This window comes from Pseudophryne corroboree, chromosome 6 (assembly GCF_028390025.1).
Source record: "Pseudophryne corroboree isolate aPseCor3 chromosome 6, aPseCor3.hap2, whole genome shotgun sequence".
Classification (NCBI taxonomy): Eukaryota; Metazoa; Chordata; class Amphibia; order Anura; family Myobatrachidae; genus Pseudophryne; species Pseudophryne corroboree.
The window spans coordinates 190,128,104-190,153,323 of record NC_086449.1 but is presented as its reverse complement, the minus strand read 5'-3'; the positions used below and the strand labels follow the sequence as shown (position 1 = coordinate 190,153,323).

Genomic DNA, 25,220 nt, shown 5'->3' with positions numbered 1-25,220 from the left:
CGACCCCCCAGGGGGTGACAACACTATTACAGACACTCTACTCCATCTCCTCATCATTTTTCTCCTCATACATGTCGACACAAACGTACCGACACACAGCACACACACAGGGAATGCTCTGATAGAGGACAGGACCCCACTAGCCCTTTGGGGAGACAGAGGGAGAGTTTGCCAGCACACACCAGAGCGCTATATATATACAGGGATAACCTTATATAAGTGTTTTTCCCTTTATAGCTGCTGTATTGTTTATACTGCGCCTAATTTGTGCCCCCCTCTCTTTTTTAACCCCTTTCTGTAGTGTAGTGACTGCAGGGGAGAGCCAGGGAGCTTCCCTCCAACTGAGCTGTGAGGGAAAATGGCGCCAGTGTGCTGAGGAGATAAGGACGCCGAGAAAGGGGCGGAGCCTATCATACGTTTTCTTGTATGTTTTGGCAGGGGTTAAATGCATCCATATAGCCCAGGAGTTATATGTGATGCATTTATTTTAGCCATAAAAGGTTTTCTATCGATTTATTGCGTCTCAGGGCACTGCCCCCCCAGCGCCCTGCACCCTCAGTGACCGGAGTGTGAAGTGTGCTGAGAGCAATGGCGCACAGCTGCGGTGCTGTGCGCCTACCTTTATCTGAAGACAGGAAAGTCTTCTGCCGCCGATTTTTCCGGACCTCTTCGCTCTTCTGGCTCTGTAAGGGGGCCGGCGGCGCGGCTCCGGTGACCCATCCAGGCTGAACCTGTGATCGTCCCTCTGGAGCTAATGTCCAGTAGCCTAAGAAGCCCAATCCACTCTGCACGCAGGCGAGTTCGCTTCTTCTCCCCTTAGTCCCTCGATGCAGTGAGCCCGTTGCCAGCAGGTCTCGCTGAAAATAATAAACCTAAACTAAAACTTTCACAAAGAGCTCAGGAGAGCCCCTAGTGTGCACCCTTCTCGTCGGGCACAGAAAATCTAACTGAGGCTTGGAGGAGGGTCATAGGGGGAGGAGCCAGTGCACACCAGGTGATCCTAAAGCTTTCTTTAGATGTGCCCTGTCTCCTGCGGAGCCGCTATTCCCCATGGTCCTTACGGAGTTCCCAGCATCCACTAGGACGTCAGAGAAAGACATGATGGCGTCACGCCTCAACAAAAAACTTCGGAGGTATTGCGCCAGGTCTCGGGACCCTCAGGCAGTATCAGTAGACGCACTGGTAACACCGTGGGTGTTCGAATCGGTCTACGTGTTTCCTCCTCTTCCTCTCATCACGAAAGTGTTGAGGATCATAAGACGAAGAAGAGTACAGACGATACTCGTTGTCCCAGACTGGCCTCGAAGGGCCTGGTACTCGGATCTACAAGAGATGCTCACAGGAGACCCCTGGCCTCTTCCTCTGAGGGAAGACCTGTTGCAGCAGGGGCCCTGTGTATTTAAAGACTTACCGCGGTTACGTTTGACGGCATGGCAGTTTAACGCCGAATCCTAGCGAAAAAGGGGATTCCGGAAGAGGTCATCCCTACTTTAATAAAGGCTAGGAAGGAGGTGACTGTAAAACATTATCACCGTATCTGGCGAAAGTATGTGTCTTGGTGTGAGACCAAGAATGCACCTACGGAAGATTTTCATCTGGGTCGTCTTCTCCACTTCCTACAGACAGGAGTGGATATGGGCCTGAAATTAGGCTCTGTTAAGGTACAGATTTCGGCCCGCTCGATTTTCTTCCAGAAGGAATTGGCTTCTCTTCCAGAAGTCCAGACGTTTGTAAAGGGAGTGCTGCACATCCAGCCCCCTTTTGTGCCTCCAGTGGCACCATGGGACCTGAACGTGGTGTTGCAGTTCCTAAATTCACACTGGTTTGAACCGCTTAACAAGGTTGAGTTGAAATTTCTTACCTGGAAGGTGGTCATGTTGTTGGCCTTAGCATCAGCAAGGCGAGTGTCAGAATTGGCGGCTCTGTCACACAAGAGCCCCTACTTGATTTTTTTCATGTGGATCGAGCTGAATTGAGGACACGTCCGCAATTTTTGCCTAAAGTAGTTTCTTCTTTCCATATGAATCAACCTATTGTGGTGCCTGTGGCTACTGGTGACCTGGAGGATTCCAGATCCCTGGATGTAGTCAGGGCCTTAAAGATTTATGTAGCCAGGACTGCTAGAATTAGGAAAACAGAGGCTCTGTTTGTCCTGTATGCGGCCAATAAGATTGGCGCTCCTGCTTCAAAGCAGACTATTGCTCGCTGGATCTGTAATACGATTCAGCAGGCTCACTCTACGGCTGGATTGCCGGTACCAAATTCGGTTAAGGCCCATTCCACTAGGAAGGTGGGCTCTTCTTGGGCGGCTGCCCGAGGCGTCTCTGCTTTACAACTTTGCCGAGCGGCGACTTGGTCGGGGTCAAACACTTTTAAGTTTGATACCCTGGCTGATGAGGACCTAGCGTTTGCTCAGTCGGTGCTGCAGAGTCATACACACTCTCCCGCCCGATTGGATGCATTGGTATAAACCCCATGGTCCTTACGGACTCCCCAGCATCCTCTAGGACGTAAGAGAAAATAAGATTTTAAACCTACCGGTAAATCTATTTCTCCTAGTCCGTAGCGGATGCTGGGCGCCCGTCCCAGTGCGGAAACTATGCAAAACTTGTATATAGTTGTTGCTTACATAAGGATTATGTTACAGTTGGAATAGGTCTTGGACCATTACTGTAGTTTGTTCATACTGTTAACTGGTTATGTATGTTCCAGGTTACATGGTATGATTTGTGTGGCCTGGTATGAATCTTGCCCTTGGATTGCTAAATCCTGCCTTGTATTGTCCATCTCCTCTGGGCACAGTTCTCTAACTGAGGTCTGGAGGAGGGGCATAGAGGGAGGAGCCAGTGCACACCCATAGTCAAAGTTCTTTTTAGGTGCCCTATCTCCTGCGGAGCCCGTCTATACCCCATGGTCCTTACGGAGTCCAGCATCCTCTACGGACTAGGAGAAAATCAGGATTTTGGTACTTACCGATAAATCCCTTTCTCCGATTCCACAGGGGCCACTGGAGCGTAGTTACAATGGGGAATAGTAGGCAGTAATTGGGAGCTGGCACTTTAAAAAAAATTCTAACCCCGTGGCTAGCTCCTCCCCTACCATCTCCCCTCCAAGCCAGTCTACGTAAAACCGTGCCCAAGGAGAGCTGTAATAGAGAAAATCATAAGGTAGAGGAGGTTATTGACGTCTACTCAACCAGGATAACCCAAACTAACCCTGGAATTGAACCTAATAATAAACAGGATAACCTGAACTCAACACGCGGTCATTAATTGAACCGCAAACCGTTAAGCAAAAAACAACAAGGAGGAACAGCGCTGGGCGGGCGTCCAGTGGCCCCTGTGGAATCGGAGAAAGGGATTTATCCGTAAGTACCAAAATCCTGATTTCTCCTTCATCCACTAGGGGCCACTGGAGCGTAGTTACAATGGGGACGTCCCAGAGCTCCCAGAACGGGTGGGAGAGCGCTGAGAGTCCTGTAAAACCGCTCTGCCAAAGTGGGATGCAGAGGCCGCAAAAGTGTCAAACTTGTAGAATTTGACAAACGTATGACGGCCGGACCAAGTAGCCGCCCGACATAAAGTAGTCATAGAGACCCCCCGGGCAGCCGCCCAAGAAGGTCCCACAGAGCGTGTGGAGTGTGCTGAAATGGAAGATGGAGGTTCCCGAGAAGCCGCCAAATAAGCTTGTCTGATGGTCAGTCGGATCCATCGAGACAAGGTCTGCTTAGAGGCCGGCCAACCCCGGCGGGCAGCGTCGTACAGCACAAATAAGGAATCAGACTTCCGAATAGCCGAAGTCCTATCCACATAGATCTTGAGCGCTCTTACAACGTCCAATGATCTCACATCCGGAGAGTCCCCTGAGAGGGCCGGTACTACAAGCGGCTGATTGATGTGAAAATCAGATACCACTTTTGGTAGAAAGGACATACGAGTACGAAGCTCGGCCCTATCCGCATGAAACACCAGGTAAGGAGACCTGCAAGAGAGCCCCTAGTTCTGACACTCGTCTAGCTGAAGCCAGCGCCAGGAGCAGAACCACCTTCCAGGCGAGATATTTTATTTCTACTGATTCCAGGGGCTCAAACAATGAAGACTGTAGAAAGGACAGGACCAGACTGAGGTCCCATGGCGCTGTCGGAGGACGGAAGGGAGGCTGTATTCGAAGAACCCCTTGAAAGAAGGTCTGAACCTCAGGCAGCAAGGCTAACCGTTTCTGGAAGTAAACCGAAAGAGCAGAGACCTGCACTTTTAGTGAGCCCAGTCTTAGGCCTGCTGAAAAACCCGCCTGCAAAAAACGGAGAAGACGGGCTAAGCTATACACGGAAGGGGAATATTCTCGACGTTCACACCATGCTACGTAAGCCTTCCAAATGCGGTAGTAGTGAGAAGATGTAACAGACTTCCTAGCCCGAAGCATAGTAGGTATAACTGTACGAGGAATCCCCTTCCTTGTCAAGATGGCTTTCTCAACAGCCACGCCGTCAAACGTAGCCTGCGTAAGTCTGGATAGCAAAAAGGACCCTGTTGTAGAAGGTCGTCTCGTAGTGGTAGGGGCCAAGGCTCGGCCACCGACAACAGATGTAGAGCGGAGTACCAAACCCTGCGCGGCCAATCTGGAGCCACTAGGAGAACCAGAGCGCCTTCTCTCTTGATGCGTTGCAGAACCTTCGGCAACAGCGGAAACGGAGGAAAGAGGTAAACAAACTGGAAATTCCAAGGAGCCGTGAGAGCATCCACGCCCGCCGCCGCCGGGTCCCTCGTCCGAGAGTAGTAAAGAGGCAACTGATGGTTCAGGCGGGACGCCATGAGATCGATCTGTGGTTTTCCCCACCGGCGGACCAGTTGCCAAAACACCTGGGGATGTAGTAACCATTCTCCCGGGTGCATGTCCTGCCGGCTTAGATAGTCGGCTTCCCAATTGTCCACTCCCGGAATGAATATTGCCGAGAAGGACAGGGTATACTTCTCCGCCCAGAGAAGGATGTTGGTGACTTCCCTCATCGCTGCGAGTGCCGCCCTGACGGTTGATGTATGCTACCGTCGTGGCGTTGTCGGACTGAACTCTGACCGCTTGACCTCGCAAGAGGTGATGTGCCTGCAGCAGGGCGTTGTACACCGCCCTTAGTTCGAGGATGTTTATGTGGAGAGCGGATTCGTGGATTGACCAGCGCCCCTGAAACCGATGTCCCAGGGTCACTGCTCCCCAGCCTCGCAGACTGGCGTCCGTGGTGAGGAGAGTCCAATCCCATATGCCGAACCGTCTTCCTTCCAACAGATGGGTCGACTGGAGCCACCAGAGCAGCGATGACCGTGCCTTTGGAGATAGCGTCACCCGCTGATGAAGGAACAGATGAGATCCTGACCACTGATTTAGAAGACATAGCTGAAACGGTCGAGAGTGGAAGCGACCGTACGGAAGAGCCTCGAACGCTGCTACCATCTTTCCCAGCAGGCGAATGCACAGATATACTGACACCCGACGGTGTTGAAGGACCAGTCTTACCAGTGTCTGCAGAGAAAGTATCTTGTCCCGCGGAAGGAAAATCCTCTGATGGACTGTGTCGAGAATCATTCCCAGAAACAACAGCCGTTGTGCGGGACATAAGTGAGACTTCGGAAAATTCAGGACCCACCCGTGTCGGATTAGAAGGTCCTGTGTCATCCGGATATTCTGAAGTAACCGTTCTGCTGAGCTTGCTTTTATTAGCAGATCGTCCAGATAGGGAACAATTGTCACACCCTGCTTCCGAAGCAGGGCCATCATGACCGCCATGATCTTTGTGAACACTCTGGGAGCAGAAGAGAGACCGAAAGGAAGGGCCTGGAACTGTAAATGAGCGTCCTGTATTGCGAACCGGAGAAAAGCCTGGTGAGGAGGCCAAATGGGAACATGCAAGTATGCGTCCTTGATGTCCAAGGATGCCAGAAACTCGTCTTTTTCCAACCCCGCAATAACAGACTGGAGGGACTCCATCTTGAACCTGAACACCTTCAAATACGGATTGAGATCTTTCAAGTTCAGGATTGGTCTGACTGAGCCGTCCGGCTTCGGTACTAGAAACAGGCTTGAGTAATAGCCCTGTTTTCGATGATGCGAGGGAACAGGGATCACAACCCTTGCAGACAGAAGCTTCTGGACCGCGGTTTGTAAGGCAACTCCCCGGTTGTCGGAAACTGGCAAACCCGTGGTAAAGAACCGCTGGGGTGGTTGTTCCTGAAATACGAGCTTGTAACCGCAAGTGATGAGATCCCGGACCCAGGCATCTGGGCAGGACTGTATCCAGACCTCCTTGAAATCCCACAAACGAGCTCCCACCCTGTGATCTCCCAGGTGGGAGGAAGGCCCGTCATGCGGTGGCAGTGCCAGAAGACTTAACGTCTGACTGGGCTGAGGCTGCGGAACCTCTACCCCTGCCGCCGCCTCTACCTCTATGGCCACGGAAGGTAGAAGCTCCACCCCTGGCCTGTCCTCGAAACCTGGAAGGGGCACGAAAGGATCGAAAAGAGGGACCCCTATATGGTCTGCGAGCGGCTGGAGCAGCAGAAGGAAGATAAGACGACCTACCCCCCGTGGCCGTAGAGATCCAGGCATCCAGATCCTTACCAAACAGAACCTCACCCGTAAAGGGTAATGCCTCTGCCGCCCTTTTGGATTCCGTATCCGCATGCCAATGCCTGAGCCATAGCGCTCTGCGGGCCGCGATTGTTAAAGCGGAAATTCTAGCTCCAAGAACACCTATGTCCTTGGACGCTTCGCAAAGATAAAGGGCTGATTCACGGATGTGTTCTGCCAAGTCTATCAATTGATCCGCCGGTAATTCGTCACGAATTCCAGAGGACAATTGTTCCGCCCAAGCTTCGATTGCCTTGTTGACCCAACAACCTACCTGGGCCGGGCGCTGCAAAACCCCTGCCGCAGAGTAAATATTCTTTAAGGTAGACTCCAACTTCCTATCTGACGCCTCCTTAAGAGAAGTTGCCCCCGGAACAGGAAGGACCGTCTTTTTGGACAGATGAGACACCGAAGGATCCACGATCGGAGAGTTCTCATAGCGCGTTCTGCTACCTGCGGGAAAAGGATAGGAAGACAACATTTTCCTTGATACCTGAAATTTCGTGTCTGGATGCTTCCAGGCTGTTATAAGCGCATCCAGCTCCTCCGAAACTGGAAAAGTCACCGGCAGGTATTGGTCGGTGCCAAACCTTGAAGGGCGTAAGATGTCTTCCGTCTCCTCCACCTGTAAGACTGATCGAATAGCAGTAATAAGAGCCTCTATACCCTGAGCTACTGGTTCAGAGTCCCCATATACCTGATCGTCCCCAGTATCCTGGATATCCACATCCTGTATATCCTGTACATCTACGTCCGCCTCATCTAATTGAGGCATATCATCGTCAAAGTCCTGTAACACCGAGGCTAGCAATCTCTTTTTTGCAGCCTGTTGAGGGGGACTAAAGGACGGGGCTTGGGAAGGGATTACAGCCCTGGAAAGCCCTTCCACCGACTTTGCCAATGAGACTGCCCATGCAGGTTCTGGCGCTGGTATCGGGACAAGCTGTCGGAACTGGGCCGCCTCTCTATCTTTCCGAGAGGCTTTAAGTTCCCCAGTCAGCAGGGACATCACCTCTGTGAGCTGTGTCGTCCATGTCGGGGCGCTCTGGGGTTCTGAGGAGGGCTGAGCTGATTGCTGTGACTCCTCACCTAAACCTTGACCCTGCTTTTGAGCTGCCTTGGAGCCTTTAGTGGCCATGGCAGTACCTAAACTTGATAACCTTCCCCCACAGGAAAACAGCTATAGGCAGAATGGGAGGGAGGGGAGGGAAGCAGGGAAAAGAATGTAGCCACAGCAGCCTATCTGTCCTGCACGATACTGTGTGCAGTGACAGGCTGGCATAAACAAATCTCGTACCTGTAGTGCCCCCGAGTGCCCCCCTTCCCCACTGTAACTACTTTTGTGTGGTCGCGTGGCCTCCGTCCCGCGCTGCTGCTGACAGGAAAAGAACGGGTCCCCAGCGCGCTGTACTTCCGGGCGCGCAGAGCGGGATTAAGCCCCGCCCCCCTCCTTGACGCGCCAAATTTAAAACTGCAGTGTGCTTATTTCGGATCCCTGTAGCGGCTCTGTGAGCCGCGCTGGCGGGGATCCGAGCAGTGAGAAGAGCGGGCGGCTGGGCGAGCGGGAGCGCGGCACATCACTACTTTTTTTTTTTTTTTAAATAAATAAAAAATGAATAATCCGAGGTGGGGGGAAGGGGGAGGGTGTTGTTAGTGTAAGGGAAACTGAGCAGGTCGGATTCAAACCTGGGTCTCACTGTATGGAGTGCAGGTGATGATTCCCCTGCGCCATGATAGTGCTCAGTCACTGTGTCACCAATGATAAAATCAAGTCTTCAAAACCCCCTTGTCACCCCTTCATCCCAACAGTCTGGGTGGGGGGAATATACACACCTTTCAGTAGTGGAGGGTGGCCCCGACACACGCCGCACGCAGCGGTGTCCGGCCGTCAGATACTCACCGCTGCCGTGCTGCCGGAATCTTCTGCTGGATGGAGTGGCCGCGACACGCGCCGCACTCAGCGGTGTCCGCCAACTCAGGAGAGCTCAGTGTCTCCCTCAGCCGGGGCCCATCCCGAGCCGCACGCAGCTGCGATGGGACCCCGCCGGCAGCTCCCACGGTGCAGACTGGCAGTGGCAGAGCTGCCAGTCTGAGTGTAAGTTAGAAAAAATAAAATAATAAAGAAAAAATAAAAATTTCTTCAGCTAAACCCAAGTGAACCAGCTCCCTTGGGCACTAAACTAAGACTGGCTTGGAGGGTAGATAGTAGGGGAGGAGCTAGCCACAGGGTTAGAATTTTTTTTAAAGTGCCAGCTCCCAATTACTGCCTACTATTCCCCATTGTAACTACGCTCCAGTGGCCCCTAGTGGATGAAGGAGAAATAAGATTTTACTCACCAGTAAATCTATTTCTCGTAGTCCGTAGTGGATGCTGGGGACTCCGTAAGGACCATAGGGAATAGACGGGCTCCGCAGGAGACTGGGCACTATAAGAAAGATTTAGTACTACTGGTGTGCACTGGCTCCTCCCTCTATGCCCCTCCTCCAGACCTCAGTTAAGGAAACTGTACCCGGAAGAGCGGACATTATAAGGAAAGAATTTTGGAATCCAGGGTAAGACTCATACCAGCCACACCAATCACACCGTATAACTTGTGATAAACTTACCCAGTTAACAGTATGAACAAACAGAGCATCAACCAATGGATGCCAACATAACATAACCCTTTATTAAGCAATAACTATATACACGTATTGCAGAAAGTCCGCACTTGGGACGGGCGCCCAGCATCCACTACGGACTACGAGAAATAGAATTACCGGTGAGTAAAATCTTATTTTCTCTAACGTCCTAGTGGATGCTGGGGACTCCGTAAGGACCATGGGGATTATACCAAAGCACCCAAACGGGCGGGAGAGTGCGGATGACTCTGCAGCACTGAATGAGCAAACACAAGGTCCTCCTCAGCCAGGGTATCAAACTTGTAGAATCTTGCAAATGTGTTTGAACCCGACCAAGTAGCAGCTCGGCAAAGCTGTAATGCAGAGACCCCTCGGGCAGCCGCCCAAGAAGAGCCCACCTTCCTTGTGGAATGGGCTTTCACCGATTTTGGATGCGGCAATCCAGCCGCAGAATGAGCCTGCTGAATCGTGTTACAGATCCAGCGAGCAATGGTTTGCTTTGAAGCAGGAGCACCCAGCTTGTTGGATGCATACAGGACAAACAGTGAGTCGGGCTTCCTGACTCCAGCCGTTCTGGTTACATAAATCTTCAAAGCCCTGACTACGTCCAGCAACTTGGAATCCTCCAAGTCACGAGTAGCCGCAGGCACCACAATAGGTTGGTTCAAATGAAAAGATGACACCACCTTTGGCAGAAATTGCGGACGAGTCCGCAATTCTGCCCTGTCCATATGGAAAACCAGATAGGGGCTTTTACATGACAAAGCCGCCAATTCTGACACACGCCTAGCCGAAGCTAAGCCCAACAGCATGACCACCTTCAATGTGAGATACTTTAGCTCCACGGTCTTAAGTGGCTCAAACCAGTGGGATTTCAGGAAACCCAACACCACGTTAAGAACCCAAGGTGCCACTGGTGACACAAAAGGGGGCTAAATATGCAGCACTCCCTTAACAAACGTCTGAACCTCAGGAAGTGAAGCCAGTTCTTTTTGTAAGAAAATGGATAGGGCCGAAATCTGGACCTTTATGGACCCTAATTTTAGGCCCATAGTCACTCCTGACTGTAGGAAGTGCAGGAATCGGCCCAGCTGGAATTCCTCTGTATGGGCCTTCCTGGCCTCACACCAAGCAACATATTTTCGCCATATACGGTGATAATGATTTGCTGTCACGTCCTTCCTAACCTTTATCAGCGTAGGAATAACGCCATCTGGAATGCCTTTTTCCGCTAGGATCCGGCGTTCAACCGCCATGCCGTCAAACGCAGCCGCGGTAAGTCTTGGAACAGACAGGGCCCTTGTTGCAACAGGTCCTGTCTGAGAGGCAGAGGCCATGGGTCCTCTGTGAGCATTTCTTGCAGTTCCGGGTACCAAGTCCTTCTTGGCCAATCCGGAACAATGAGTATTGTTCTCACTCCTCTTTTTCTTATGATTCTCAGCACCTTGGGTATGAGAGGAAGAGGAGGAAACAGACCGACTGGAACACCCATGGTGTTACTAGTGCGTCCACAGCTATCGCCTGAGGGTCCCTTGACCTGGCGCAATACCTTTTTAGCTTTTTGTTGAGGCGGGACGACATCATGTCCACCTGTGGCAGTTCCCATCGATTTGCAATCTGCGTGAAGACTTCCTGATGAAGTCCCCACTCTCCCGGGTGGAGGTCGTGTCTGCTGAGGAAGTCTGCTTCCCAGTTGTCCACTCCCAGAATGAACAATGCTGACAGTGCTTGCACGTGATTCTCCGCCCACCGAAGAATCCTGGTGGCTTCCGCCATTGCCACCCTGCTTCTTGTGCCGCCCTGGCGGTTTACATGGGCCACTGCAGTGATGTTGTCTGACTGAATCAGCACTGGTTGGTTTCGAAGCAGAGGCTCCGCTTGACTCAGGGCGTTGTATATGGCCCTTAGTTCCAGGATATTGATGTGCAGACAAGCCTCCTGACTTGACCACAGCCCTTGAAAGTTTCTTCCCTGAGTGACTGCCCCCCATCCTCGGAGGCTTGCATCCGTGGTCACCAGGACCCAGTCCTGTATGCCGAACCTGCGGCCCTCGAGAAGGTGAGCACTCTGCAGCCACCACAGAAGAGACACCCTGGCTCTGGGGGATAGGGTGAGCAGCCGATGCATCTGAAGATGCGATACGAACCACTTGTCCAACAGATCCCACTGAAAGATCCTGGCATGGAACCTGCCGAAAGGAATGGCTTCGTATGACGCCACCATCTTTCCCAGGACTCGCGTGCAGTGATGCACCGACACCCGTTTTGGTTTTAGGAGGTCTCTGACCAGAGTCACGAGCCCCTGAGCCTTCTCCGTGCAGTGATGCACCGACACCCGTTTTGGTTTTAGGAGGTCTCTGACCAGAGTCACGAGCCCCTGAGCCTTCTCCGCCGGGAGAAACACCCTCTTCTGGTCTGTGTCCAGAATCATGCCCAGGAAGGGCAGACGCGTCGTAGGAATCAGCTGCGACTTTGGAATATTCAGAATCCAGCCGTGCTGTTGCAACACTTCCTGAGAGTGTGCTACGCTGATCAGCAACTGCTCCCTGGACCTCACCTTTATGAGGAGTTCGTCCAAGTATGGGATAATTGTAACTCCTTGCTTTCGAAGGAGCACCATCATCTCCGCCATTACCTTGGTAGAAATTCTCGGTGCCGTGAACAGGCCAAACGGCAACGTCTGGAATTGGTAATGACAGTCCTGTACCACAAACCTGAGGTACTCCTGATGAGGTGGATAAATGGGGACATGCAAGTAAGCATCCTTGATGTCCAGAGACACCATAAAATCCCCCTCTTCCAGGCTTGCAATGACCGCTCTGAGCGATTCCATTTTGAACTTGAATCTTTTCAGATAAATGTTCAGGGACTTTAAATTCAAAATGGGTCTGAACGAACCCTCCGGTTTCGGTACCACAAACATAGTGGAATAGTAACCCCTTCCCTGTTGGAGGGGAACCTGTACCACCACCTGCTGGAGATATAACTTGCGAATCGCCGCTAACACTACCTCCCTTTCCATGGGGGAAGCTGGCAGGGCCGATTTTAGGTAACGGTGAGGTGGCGTCACTTCGAATTCCAGCTTGTATCCCTGAGACACAATTTGTATAGCCCAAGGATCCACCCCTGAGCGAACCCACTGATGGCTGAAATTTCAGAGACGCGCCCCCACCGCTCCTGGCTCCGCCTGTGGAGCCCCAGCGTCATGCGGTGGATTTAGTGGAAGCCGGGGAGGACTTTTGTTCCTGGGAACTAGCTGCATGGTGCAGCTTCTTTCCTCTACCCCTGCCTCTGGCAAGAAAGGATGCACCTCTGACTTTCTTGCTTTTTTGTGTGAACGAAAGGACTGCATTTGGTAATACGGTGCTCTCTTTGGCTGTGAGGGAATATATAGTAAAAAATTTGACTTCCCAGCCGTAGCTGTGGAAACTAGGTCCGAGAGACCGTCCCCAAACAATTCCTCACCCTTGTAAGGTAAAACCTCCATGTGTGTTTTTAGAGTCGGCATCACCTGTCCATTGCCGAGTCCACAGGACCCTTCTGGCAAAAATCGACATTGCGTTTATTCTAGAGCCCAGCAGGCAAATGTCCATCTGGGCATCCCACATATATAGGACAGCGTCTTTGATATGTCCTAGGGTCAGTAAAACAGTGTCCCTGTCCAGGGTATCTATCTCCTCAGACAGAGTATCTGTCCATGCTGCCACAGCACTACACATCCAGGCCGAAGCAATTGCTGGCCTCAGTAGAGTACCAGAATGTGTATAAACAGACTTCAGGATACCTTCCTGCTTTCTATCCGCAGGATCCTTTAGGGCGGCCGTATCCTGTGACGGCAGGGCCACCTTCTTAGATAAGCGTGTCAAGGCTTTGTCTACCCTAGGGGAGGATTCCCAGCGTAACCTGTCCGATGGCGGGAAAGGATACGCCATAAGTAATCTTTTGGAAATCAGCACTTTCCTATCAGGAGAATCCCACGCTTTTTCACATAATTCGTTTAATTCATGTGAAGGGGGAAAAGTCACTTCTTGCTTTTTCTCCCCAAACATATAAACCCTCTTGTCAGGGACAGGGTTTTCCTCCGATATGTGCAATACCTCCTTCATTGCTATAATCATGTAGCGGATGGCTATAGTCATTTTAGGCTGCAACTTTGCATCATCGCCATCGACACTGGAGTCAGAATCTGTGTCAACAATCTGGGATAGTGGGTGCTTTTGAGACCCTGATGGCCTCTGAGCTGTAGGATCAGACATGGGTTGAGACCCCGACTGTCCCAATGTGTCAGCTTTATCCAACCTTTTATGCAAGGAGTTCACGTCATCATTTAACACCTTCCACATATCCATCCAATCAGGTGTTGGCACCGGCGGCGACACCACATTCATTTGCACCTGTTCTGCCTCCACGTATCCTTCCTCGTCAAACATGTCGACAAACCGCACACACACAGGGGATGCTCTAAATGAGGACAGGACCCCCACAAGGTCTTTTGGGGAGACAGAGAGAGAGAGTATGCCAGCACACACCCCAGCGCTATATAACCCAGGGATTACACAGTAACTTCGTGTTTACCCAGTAGCTGCTGTATAATGATAAATGCGCCTAAATTTATGTGCCCCCCCCCCTCTGTTATACCCTTTTTCTACCTTGAGACTGCAGGGGAGAGCCTGGGGAGCTGCCTCTCAGCGGAGCTGTAGAGAGAAAATGGCGCTGGTGAGTGCTGAGGAAGAAGGCCCCGCCCACTCAGCGGCGGGCTTCTGTCCCGCTTCTGTGTAAAAATAATGGCGGGGGCTCGTACATATATACAGTGCCCAGCTGTATATATGTGCCTTTTTGCTAAGAGGTATCATAATTGCTGCCCAGGGCGCCCCCCCCCCCCTGCGCCCTGCACCCTACAGTGACCGGAGTGTGCGGGTAGTGTGGGAGCAATGGCGCACAGCTGCAGTGCTGTGCGCTACCTCATGTGAAGACAGGAGTCTTCTGCCGCCGATTTCGATGTCTTCTTGCTTCTGCCGGCTTCTGTCTTTGCGAGGGGGGCGGCGGCGCGGCTCCGGGAACGGACGACCAAGGTTAAGATCCTGTGTTCGAACCCTCTGGAGCTAATGGTGTCCAGTAGCCTAAGAAGCGCAACCTAGCCGCAGTTAGTAGGTTTGCTTCTCTCCCCTCAGTCCCACGTAGCAGAGAGTCTGTTGCTAGCAGAAGCTCTCTGAAAATAAAAAACCTAACTAAAATACTGTCTTATTAGCAAGCTCAGGAGAGCTCACTAAAAGCACCCAGCTCTGGCCGGGCACAGATTCTAACTGAGGTCTGGAGGAGGGGCATAGAGGGAGGAGCCAGTGCACACCAGTAGTACTAAATCTTTCTTTAGAGTGCCCAGTCTCCTGCGGAGCCCGTCTATTCCCCATGGTCCTTACGCAGTCCCCAGCATCCACTAGGACGTTAGAGAAATAGATTTACCGGTAGGTTTAAAATCTTATTTTCAACAACTCACATTGTCCTTCCTACATGTAAGGCTGGGTACACACCATCACAACTAGCTGTGGACACAAGTGGTGCCAATCCAGGTAAGCATACACACTTACCAATTGTCTGCTCAATGCATTGGTCAGCTTGGTGGGCATTTGAATTTGGCAGACCTGCTGTAACGTCAGTCTCCACAGCAAGTGTACAGGTGGTCAGCAGACCACCCGTACACAGTCAGATGTGTGGATATATCTGAAGAGAGTGTGCATCAGCTGTGCTGCACAGCCTGCGAAATGTCTGAACAACATATCGGGTGATCACAGACAGCATTCTATTACCTACAGTTCCTCAGTATAGAGGTTCTCAAACGCAGTCCTCAAGGCAGCCCAACGGTCCACGTTTTAGTTATATCCATGGTTCAGCACAGATGGTTAAATCAAATTGACTCACCTGTGGCCAAGCATGGACAAACTTAAGACCTGGAGCGTTGGACTGCCTTGAGGATTGCGTTTGAGAACCTCTGCCTTATCCATTTAATCTCCTGCACCACAAATTTCAACTGACAAATGAATCCGGCATCTATTCACATTAAAGGTAGGGCTTGGTGGAACAGCCGGGCACGCCCCCATTTGTAACACTGATGGGGCCCACACTGCCACTAAATAGTAATGTGGGCGGGGTTTTCATGCTGCCCACGCAGCCCACCCACATCCTAGCAGAAACACTAAACCAGAGGTTCTCAAACTCGGTCCTCGGGAGCCCACACAGTGCATGTTTTGCATGTAACCCAGCAGGTGCACAGGTGTATTAATTACTCACTGACACATTTTAAAAGGTCCACAAGTGGAGCTAATTATTTCACTTGCGATTCTGTGAGGAGACCTGCAAAACATGCACTGTGTGGGCCCCCGAGGACAGAGTTTGAGAACCTCTGCACTAAACGCTCAGATCTCCCTAACCACATTAAACCCTCCCCTTTCCTCAAAAGAAGGAATACTATGCAGCTTCAAAACCCTTGTTTAACAGATCAGGTTTTTTTAAGAACCTTTTCATTTATCTTGCAATCTAGATAGTGACCACCCCCTATTTTGCAGACCCTAGGAAGCAACTTAAGGCAAGATAAGGGGCAGGAGGGGTAAAAAGGGGGAGCATTTAATTTCTCATACATTAGAAAAGTATCCTGGGGCCACTGATGAGAATGAAGTAAAACATACCTTTGCTTCATACAGGAGAGGCCCATGAAAACACAGGACACGTTCACCTGTAAAATGAAGGATCAAAATCAAGGACAATGGAAACTTCTCACACATAACCAGCATGTCATACACACATAGGGCAGGACCTGTAGCCCAACCTTTAGTACTGTAACACATAATTATAAATTAGCTATTAGCCAACTTCCAAAATGTCAGTGCATGAGCAAAACATTTCCTCAATTAGACAATAATAAAACATTTACACAACAGCATCTGTAACCCCAAATTATGGAGCAAGTTTAGCATAGTGAACACAAGTGTGTACTAATCAGATGCACCTCTATTATTCTAGTATAGATAACATAACAAGAGGGGAAATAAAACCACCCGCTAGAGGAGACATTAACATTTACTGCAGCAGCAATATAATGGAGAGGTGGGGCTACAATGCAGGATTAGGGAGGATTTAATAGAGCAGACATACCACATTTTGAATGGTATTTTTTAAGTTACAATGTCTGCTCTTAGATCGTGTCCATTCGCCAGTGGGGAATTTTAATCTACATTTATTGTAATTTATGTGCCCACCAAAGCCACCCACTACCCTCTGTCTTATACCCCTTAGATATTATCTTTAATAAATAAGTCAACATACTTCTCAACTCAAGCAGTGAAAACTCTGGAGTCTCCTACTAAAAATAAAACCTTGCAATGGCGTAAATGTCCATCAAAGGCAGGGGAAGAGCCTAACCTGTGAGGAAACAAAAGAAATCAGGAACATTCAGTCTCACAGGGTAGCTACAAGAGTTGAGAAGTACGATTCAAATCAAACAATCTATTCATTGCAAAGGCTCTTTAAGGTACAATCCAGGAAGTTAAGGGGGGTACTCACGGAGCGATATTCTAAGCAATCTGACTAGATTGCTTAGAATATCGGCAGGATCGCTCCGTGTGTAGCCCCCTCGGCGATAGCGATGCGCGGCCCCGCACATCGCTATCGCCGCTGCTAGATTGGCCTGCATGCAGGCCAATCTAGCGGGTCGCTCACTTCACCCGCTGGGTGAAGTGAGCGGCCCCCCCGTCTCCCCCCCGCACGCTCAGCACAGATCGCGCTGTGCTGAGCGGCAGGAGAGATGTGTGCTGAGCGGTTCGCTCAGCACGCATCTCTCCTTGATCGGCCCGTGAGTACTGGGCTTTAGTCTGCAAGCCTGGAATGTGAGGGCTGCATTACCACAATACCTCCCTCATCCATAGGACTAGCTTTCAACTACAGGATAAGATGTATAGATGTCTCCAGTACAAATATAGCAGATTTACTGTTTGCTTGGTGAAACTACCAAATTGCAGGCGATCCAATAACAGCAGTAACTGATGGACACGATATAGGATTATATCCAGTGGTATGGAAGCAGACATGCACTATAAATGAAACCAATATGTACTACTGCATCAAAATAAATTCGGAAGAACACACTTGAACACAGCAGAAAAACAGTCTCCACCCAATGCAAAGGTGTATTTACTATGCTTAAACCTACAGTAGTGTATATACAGTACAAGCACTGACCATATACAATAAGATCAAAAAATCTATACAAAACTGAAAATGGGTCAATAAAACTACAGATTACAGCATTGTCTGACACAGAAGTAAAATGGGCAGAAATTAAGATCTCAAATTACAGAGGCAAGACATTCAAAATTATAGTATCATCTAAGCATGTGCAAGCCATTGTCTTCTACAGGGTACCACGTCAGTAACCTTTTACAAGGGCATCGGAGACAAAAAGACCATTGTGCTTTCCTCAGGAAGCCTACCCATCCGACATCTCTGGGTCTGAAAACTACACGTCTAGATTTTGCTAGTAGCTTTCAGATTGCTTTTAAGCAAAGCCTATCGAAATTAAAATTAATATTTTTTTTTTAATCACCTTACTAAACCAATTGCAATCACAAGATGTGAATATACAGCAGTAATTCCTTACTTCTATGCTACGTCCAATTGTTGTACACATGGGTTGTTTTTGATTAAGAAAGGTTTCTCCAAACTGGGTAAACCCATTATTCAGAAACAAAGGAAGCATCTATTCTAGTATGTTAAATTGATATTTTACTCTAAATCACACTGGCCTTTTGTTATATGTGTAGTGCTCTACTTATATTATGAATTGTAGTCATAAGAAAAAAAATAAAGCATATATAGTTTATCGATCTGGTCAAAGAAGAGAGACATAAAACAGACTTTCAAGGCTTATGGAAAGCCATTTCTAAATTACATTTTAAGTAAGTGGAGCTATCCTACCCCCATGTACATTTTTTGTTTGTTTGTTTTTAGGTTAAAAGCAGTAATCCCATGAAAAAAAAAAAAAAAAAAGTCAATACAAACACCTATTTTTTATCAATTTGTTTCTTCAGACCGTTATTAATGATTTGCAATACTGCACATGATTATGGCATACCATGGTAACCACAGTCGCATGATGCGGAGCAGCTTTGGAACTCCCTGCTGAGCTTTCCCTGCCCTGTGTACTGTAAAAAAAAAAAAAACTCCACACCTCTGCTTTCGTATAACGCTATGTACATGCTGGACGATAAATTGCCTGTTCAACTTAACGGCAGGTGTATACAAACAATGTCTGAACGACATCAGTCACAGACATGTTGCATATATTGATGCATTGTGCTGTGTATGGCAACCTCCTGAACACGCGATACTAAAGGTGGGTACACACTGGCCGATATATCGCAGGTCCGTCGGCCAGTGTGTACGGGCGATACATCTGAACTCCTTTGTTCACAGACGTATCGCGTCGGCCCCGCAGCACAGCCGACGGTCAATATATCTACTGATATATTGGCGCGTCGCTGTGTGTGTACGGGCGTACACCTCCTGCGGTAGCCGGCGATTGACAGCTGAACTGAGCGGCCGTGTGTACATACCCGCCCAGTTCATGACGTCAGTCCCCAACGGATCAGGCAGTGTGTATGCTCACACTGCCCGATCCGTTCATAGATCTATCTGCCGATCAATTGATCATCAGATATATCTACCAGTGTGTACCCACCCTAAGTCAGCCAGATTATGCAAACGGTCCAGAGTCCTTGTGGGAGCAGCATCAGTGCAGCAAATATCAGCATGGGACAGGAACGCTGCAGATAGGATCCCGCCGCCACAAAGCAGAGTCTGGAGGAGACACACACCACAGCCCTTAGGTGAGTTTGGACAGCACACAGCCAGGGAGGGTCAGACCACTGCTGGGGGGCTAGTGGGATCCCCAGGTAGCCAACAGTAGCCATGACCTGTCAAAGCCATCCTCACAACAGATCTTGTGATGGCAATGATTGTAGTTAGTGGGAATGAACAACCACGATCTTCAGATATATTACAGATAGGTCAATCTGCAAATAAATCTTTCAGGTGTGTATCCAGCATAACATGGAAAAGGCAATTAAATCCCATGTCCACAAAGTACTGTTCAGTAACAGTACATCACAGCCAACAATTACTTTTTTCCTCCCACCCGACAGAGGTGCACAGGAAAAGTAGTGACGTTGAGGGTACTGTAATTGGTATGTTTATGCACAGCTAAACACAGCAGTGGCATCACGCCACCCATAACTTAACCCAGGTGGAATAGTGTCACTAAAAGCAATACTTTACAACCTAGCAAAATTTTAAAAAGGAGATAATTTGTAGGATAGCTATGAATAAGGACAGCAAGCTTAAAAAGTGTTTGATAAAAATATATCGATGTGGGATTGCTGCTTTAAGATATGCTTAATAAAATAGAAACAGTTCTCATAATTTGTGCCGCATTAAATACCTTCACGTAGGCGCAGTTTCCATCATACCTATTCTCCCTTCTCTCTTCCAAGCAGCACATAATAGAATCCACAAGTTGTCCCAGGCGGGTTTATCCTGTAGAGGTGGCTGTCCAACAGTCCTCGTGGCTACTGACATGCCAGGATTTCAGGTCAAAACATACCTAAACATATTGCTAAATTATACACGGCATCATTAATCGGTTGTAAAAAAAAAAAAAAAAAAAAAGCATGGTTTTATTTTGTTTTTTTAAATGACAAATCTTAAAACACTGGCAAGTCATTTGCCTTGAGGGACTGAGGTGGACAGCCCATGCTTTGCCTCCATACCATCTTTACACAGGATAAGAACCATACAAGAAAAGCCTGGGAACAAGGAGCGGATTAAGGTCTATTGTCTTATTATTGTGCTATGCCCGCTATGAGAAATATTACAGCAATACAGTCTCTGCAACACCGTGCAGCCATGCTGCTGGCCTTGTACAGGAAACTACTCCAGTTACCCTACCTTATACCAAACCCCACATTGAAAGCCATAGTGCAAGGCCTCCCAAACTCGGTCCTTAAGGCAACCTAGCAGTCCAGGTCTTAAGGATATCCATTCTTGAGCGCAGCTGACAAACAATGCATCATGATTCGTTAGGTAGCCTTGGTGAGCGAGTCTGGGAGTTTCTATGGCACAGAGGTCTCGTTGTACTAAGCAGGCCCAGGATAACCATGCAGAAAGGGACAGTAATCCTCCTCACCATGAGAGCACCGAGCACCACCGCACGCTGCTGCTGCTGCCGCCGCCCGCACCTATGCAGCGCGGGGAGCCAGGGAGCTCTGCCCCTTTATGGGCGGCTGGCTGCTGAAGCTGCTGTCTGCAGGGACGCTCCCCCTTCGCCAGTGAGCTCTAGCGCCCCCACGTCTGCCCCAGGGTAGGTGACATTTTTGTGTCCCGGCTTACCCTCTTGAAACTTGGGCCTTGGGTCCTGCTTCGGCGCCATTTATAACGTCCGCGGCTCCCGTGGACGGATCCGCCGCATCTACACACCGCGCGGGCCCGCACGTCACGGCGCCTGTCGCGCATGCGCGTCTCCCGGCCCTTCTTCTGCTCGCCCTCTCTGCGCATGCCCAGTCGGCATACACCGTCGCGGGGGATGATGGGAGTTGTAGTTCTCGGGTATGCCCGCCATTTCAGTGATGTCCACCCTGTTCCTGCGTGGCGACAGGACAGCTGCCTTTCTTTCCATTAGTAAAACATTTTGTACTACAATAAACGTATTATTCCGATGTGGACACTGTACAGAATGTTACCCTACGTGTGTTCTTGTACGCGTCCCTGTGCAGCTGGGTGAGGAGGCGTCTAGCAAGCATATCTACTACAAAACGGCATAATTCTGTTGTCTCATTAATAAGGCATGTGTGGTTTAAATAATGACGATGAGATTGTAGATAGCGGTGGGGAATACAAAAAAAAAATATATCGCCCAACGTGGGGCTCGAACCCACGACCCTGAGATTAAGAGTCTCATGCTCTACCGACTGAGCTAGCCGGGCGCCTGTGAGGGGCTGTGGAAACTGGACTTATAGAGAGGAAAAGTGTATTTTAGGCGTTCCTAACTCAGTGTCATGAAGTGTGGTAGTGTATGTTGTGCCCATGTGGTCTCATGTCACTATTACCTTTTCTCTCCAGCAGCCACTAGAAAACTAACTTCAACTAGCTGTGCCTCTTCCCACTCTCCTGTGTGTGTGCCAACACCTTGCTGAGCACACTCACACATTCCCTGCACATTTATCACCAATCATTCAATCACTCCCTGTAAGCCCAACATCTTTGTTCTTTGTATTCATAAATTACTTAGTTGATACTTATTCTAGAGTGTGCTAGAGTTTTAACTAATAGGTAAAATACATGCAAGCCTAGATACAATCATTAACTAGCATGAAAGCATAATACCTTACTAGTTATTTCTAATATTTTGCTATACTGACTATCTTAAATAGTTTTTAAATAAAATGAATAAAACTGCTTTTTTTACATATCTAGTCCCTAGTGCACCAACAATAACATAACTCCCTCTTTTGTTCTAATGATAAGGGGGGTATCCAATTAACCGCAGTTAATTACCATGGCTAATTGTCTTGCCGGGGGCTATCTTATTATCCCCGACAAGCTGGCGCAAGCAGCAGTATGTCAACTGTAAAGAACAATATTAGTATGCCATGAACCCCGCACCCACCGCCACCAGGGATGCGGGGCATAGCACTGGGCTTTCAGCCCAGTGTTGGTTGTTGCTCAGGAGGGGGACCACATTTAAATTTTTGGGGTCCCCACTTCCTGAAGAATTTCAACCCTGGGCTGACTGGTTTGGGGAGGTGTTTAATGTTATGGCAGGGTGACCACACACTGAGTGTCTCCCTGCTATGGTATTACTCTCCCTGACTGGTTCAGCCTAGTGCTGGTCTTTATAAAAGAAGGGGAACCCTATACTTTTTTTTTTTTTCCGGGGGGGGAGGGAGAGGTGAAGCCAGTGCCTCTCCAGTCACTGCCCTCACCGCACGTCACTGCTTGGAACCCCCATTAATTACTGCCCATACTTGTGTACTGTTTGCTGCTTCGCCCTGGGAGGACTTGGAAGTTAAGGTTCAGGTTGTATGGCGGCGTGGCAATGCGAATTGCATTATCATGGATCCAGCGACGGTCTGGGGCTTTGATTCGGCCCTGGCATTCGTGATCGCGCACACACCACAGGTGGCACGCCGTACGACGTATGGGGGCGTGCCGTGAGTAATGGGGGTGTGGACTCGTGGCACCCCCCCATTACCATGGCGACAGTTGCTGGGGGGGCGCGACGCGTCACAAGTCCGGGGGCGTGGCCTCGCAGCACCCCCCCCCCCCCCCATTTCCATGGAGACCATGGAACCAGAGAGCCGGAGGCTGCGCTGCGTGCGGCCTTCCCGGCTCTCTGAGCGACCGATTCGGCCCATCGGCCTTATGGCATGTGCCAGAAGTGCCAGATGGCCAGTCTGTCCATGGATGGATCTGACCCCCACTGTAAAATGCTGTGATTTATGCCATCACACAGTTTGAAGTTGGGATTAATTAGGTGATTCAATACAAAATGCATTGCATCAAACCCCCGATTCGGGCACATCGCTCACGATATCGTCCGATGTATATGCACTATGTCGTTGACAATGTGCACTCCCGCACGTCGTCAGCGACATGCTCACATGCAGGTCCAACAGGCAACATCGCCAGTGAGGGGCCATGCTGCCAAATGCGGCACCCCCCCCTTTCCGCCCGTCACTGCCGGCGTTAGCAAGTGTGTATGCACTTGTCAATGCAGGTACCCCCGCCATGTCCGTTGCATGTAAGTCGTACTAGTGTGTACCCACCTAGTGTGCCTTGAGGACCAAGGTTGCGAATGCCTTTGCTAGAGCACCATAATTTCCAGTTGTTGCATTCAGAAATTGATTGAGTGAAGACTTAACCTAGAACCCAGAGGTAGGGCCTGATTCAGACCTGATCGCTGCTGTGTGTTTTTGCACAGCATGTGATTATGTACCTTCTGCGCATGCTTATGCACTGCAATGCGCACGCGTGTCGCCAAACAGCGACAGGATGATGCAACAATTTTGACTGCACGGCTGTTCACAAGGTGATTGACAGGAAGAGGACATTTGTGGGTGGTAACTGACCGTTTTCTGGGAGTGTCAGGAAAAACGCAGGCGTTCCCAAGCGTTTTCAGGTCGGGTGTGTGACGTCAGCTCCGGCCCCGATCAGCTTGTTTGGATTGCACTGTAGAAGTGATAGGCCCTACACACTGGCCGATTTTCTGAAAGATATGAACGATCTCGTTCATAAATGAACAAGAACTCGTTCATATCTTTCAGTGTGGAGACTCCAGCGATGAACGATGCGCGTCCCCGCGCTCGTTCATCGCTGGTCTCCCGTCGGCTGTGCATGCAGGCCAATATGGACGATCTCGTCCATATTTGCCTGCACTTCAATGCAGCCACGTGACGGGGGGAGTGAAGAAACTTCACTCCCCCCGTCACTGCCCCCCCGCCGCCGGGTCGCTCGTCGGCCGTATCCGCCGTCGGGCAGCTCGGCGGCGGGTCGGCCAGTGAGTAGGGCCCCTAAGTCCTGGGCTACGCACACACACACACAGAGTATGGAAAAATCATTAGTTGGAGAGTGTGATGCGAACAGTTTTGCAGCTATCCGCTGACTGAGAGGAATTTTTGCACAGTGTACAAATGCAATCGCACACTTACACAAAGCGAATTTTCACTTTCCCTGGGCGACAACTATCTGATTGCAGGACAGTGTGCTACCCGGCTGCGGCCCGTACTCAGACCCCTTTCCCACTGGGCTCACCAACCCGGCATATTGCCGGGTTGGTGACGCGGCAGGGGCGGCACTGCGAGATCACATGATCTCCTAGCGCCGCCCTTCCATACAGTGATAACTTGATCTGGGAATTTGCAGGGGGGACCTTTCCCACTAGAAAATAAAAACACGGTTAAATACGCGCCCCCGCGCATTTACCTGTGTTTTTAGAGCTAGTGGTAAAGGGGAATAATTTGCAGCACAGCGATTAGGTCTGAATCTGGACCGTAAATAGGGCAGCAGTGCACACAAGGTGCATGCATGGTGCAGTGTCCTCAAATCATGGCTCTTGTCAACTCTGATTGCTAATCCACTGGAGAAAAGCCATATTACTAGAATGCTAAAGAAAAGCCATATATTTGTTTATTAAATAGACGCCTTAGCTCCCATCTGCAAGTTCACAAACCCTTTCCCATCAAAACACCTCAATATACATGTCCCAGAATGTTTAACCTATTTTTTTAGCTTGTTAGAGAAAATCATCTGAAAAAAATGACTTCTTTATTGACCAAATTATACAATTTAAATTCCTCCAAGTACTTGATTATTAACTCCTTCAGTGGTATGCCCGGAAATTTCCCGGGACCAGCTGCACTGTGCAGACTGGCAACCACGGAAATTTTATAGGCATGCCACTGCTCTTCCTCTCCCCCTCCCTCCTCCTTACACTCCGCTCAGCCAGCTCGGTGGTTTCACTAACCCTGTGTGTTTTTGGGAGTTGTTTTTTTTCGGCCGACCTAATATCAGAGAAACATCATGAAAAATCGCAAAGAATGTTCCTTTTCCGCTCCCGATGTTTCTTCGCACCCAATTGAATACCTCGCTTACCCGTCTGTGAACAGGCATTATTATTATTTATTATTACATTTTATTTATAAGGCGCCACATGTGTTTCGCAGCGCCGTACAAGGGACAGTACAGGGGACAAAACATTGCATTACAGTAAATAAATAACAGAAATAGAGTACAGGTAACAGAGCACCACACATTTTCAAGACATAATACAGCTAAGATGTAAGTATTGAGGGAGTGATCATCGTACTACTAGAGGCTGGTGGCCATAGATGGAGATGAGCCTTAACTAGCAGGATAAAGATGGTCGTTGAGTAGGGGAGA

General features: G+C 49.6%; 1 protein-coding gene and 1 non-coding gene across 7 annotated transcripts in view; both read right to left on the bottom strand.

The window, feature by feature from the left end:
• Positions 1-20,796, bottom strand: part of MORF4L1 (mortality factor 4 like 1) — a 105,445-nt gene extending 84,649 nt beyond the window's left edge. The window contains exons 1-3 of one of the 6 annotated variants that reach the window (XM_063925495.1): positions 20,673-20,759; positions 19,754-19,887; positions 15,920-15,966 (exon numbers count right to left, since the gene is read on the bottom strand). In XM_063925495.1, the coding sequence (XP_063781565.1) occupies positions 15,920-15,966; positions 19,754-19,862 (156 nt within the window). In that variant the 5' untranslated portion in view covers positions 19,863-19,887; positions 20,673-20,759. The other 5 variants (XM_063925496.1, XM_063925497.1, XM_063925499.1 and 2 more) reach the window with 5 other exon arrangements.
• A 396-nt stretch (positions 20,797-21,192) lies between these two features.
• TRNAK-CUU (transfer RNA lysine (anticodon CUU)) lies at positions 21,193-21,265 on the bottom strand. Its single transcript has one exon. It is a non-coding gene; the product is annotated as a tRNA-Lys (tRNA).
• Positions 21,266-25,220: the final 3,955 nt, after the last annotated feature.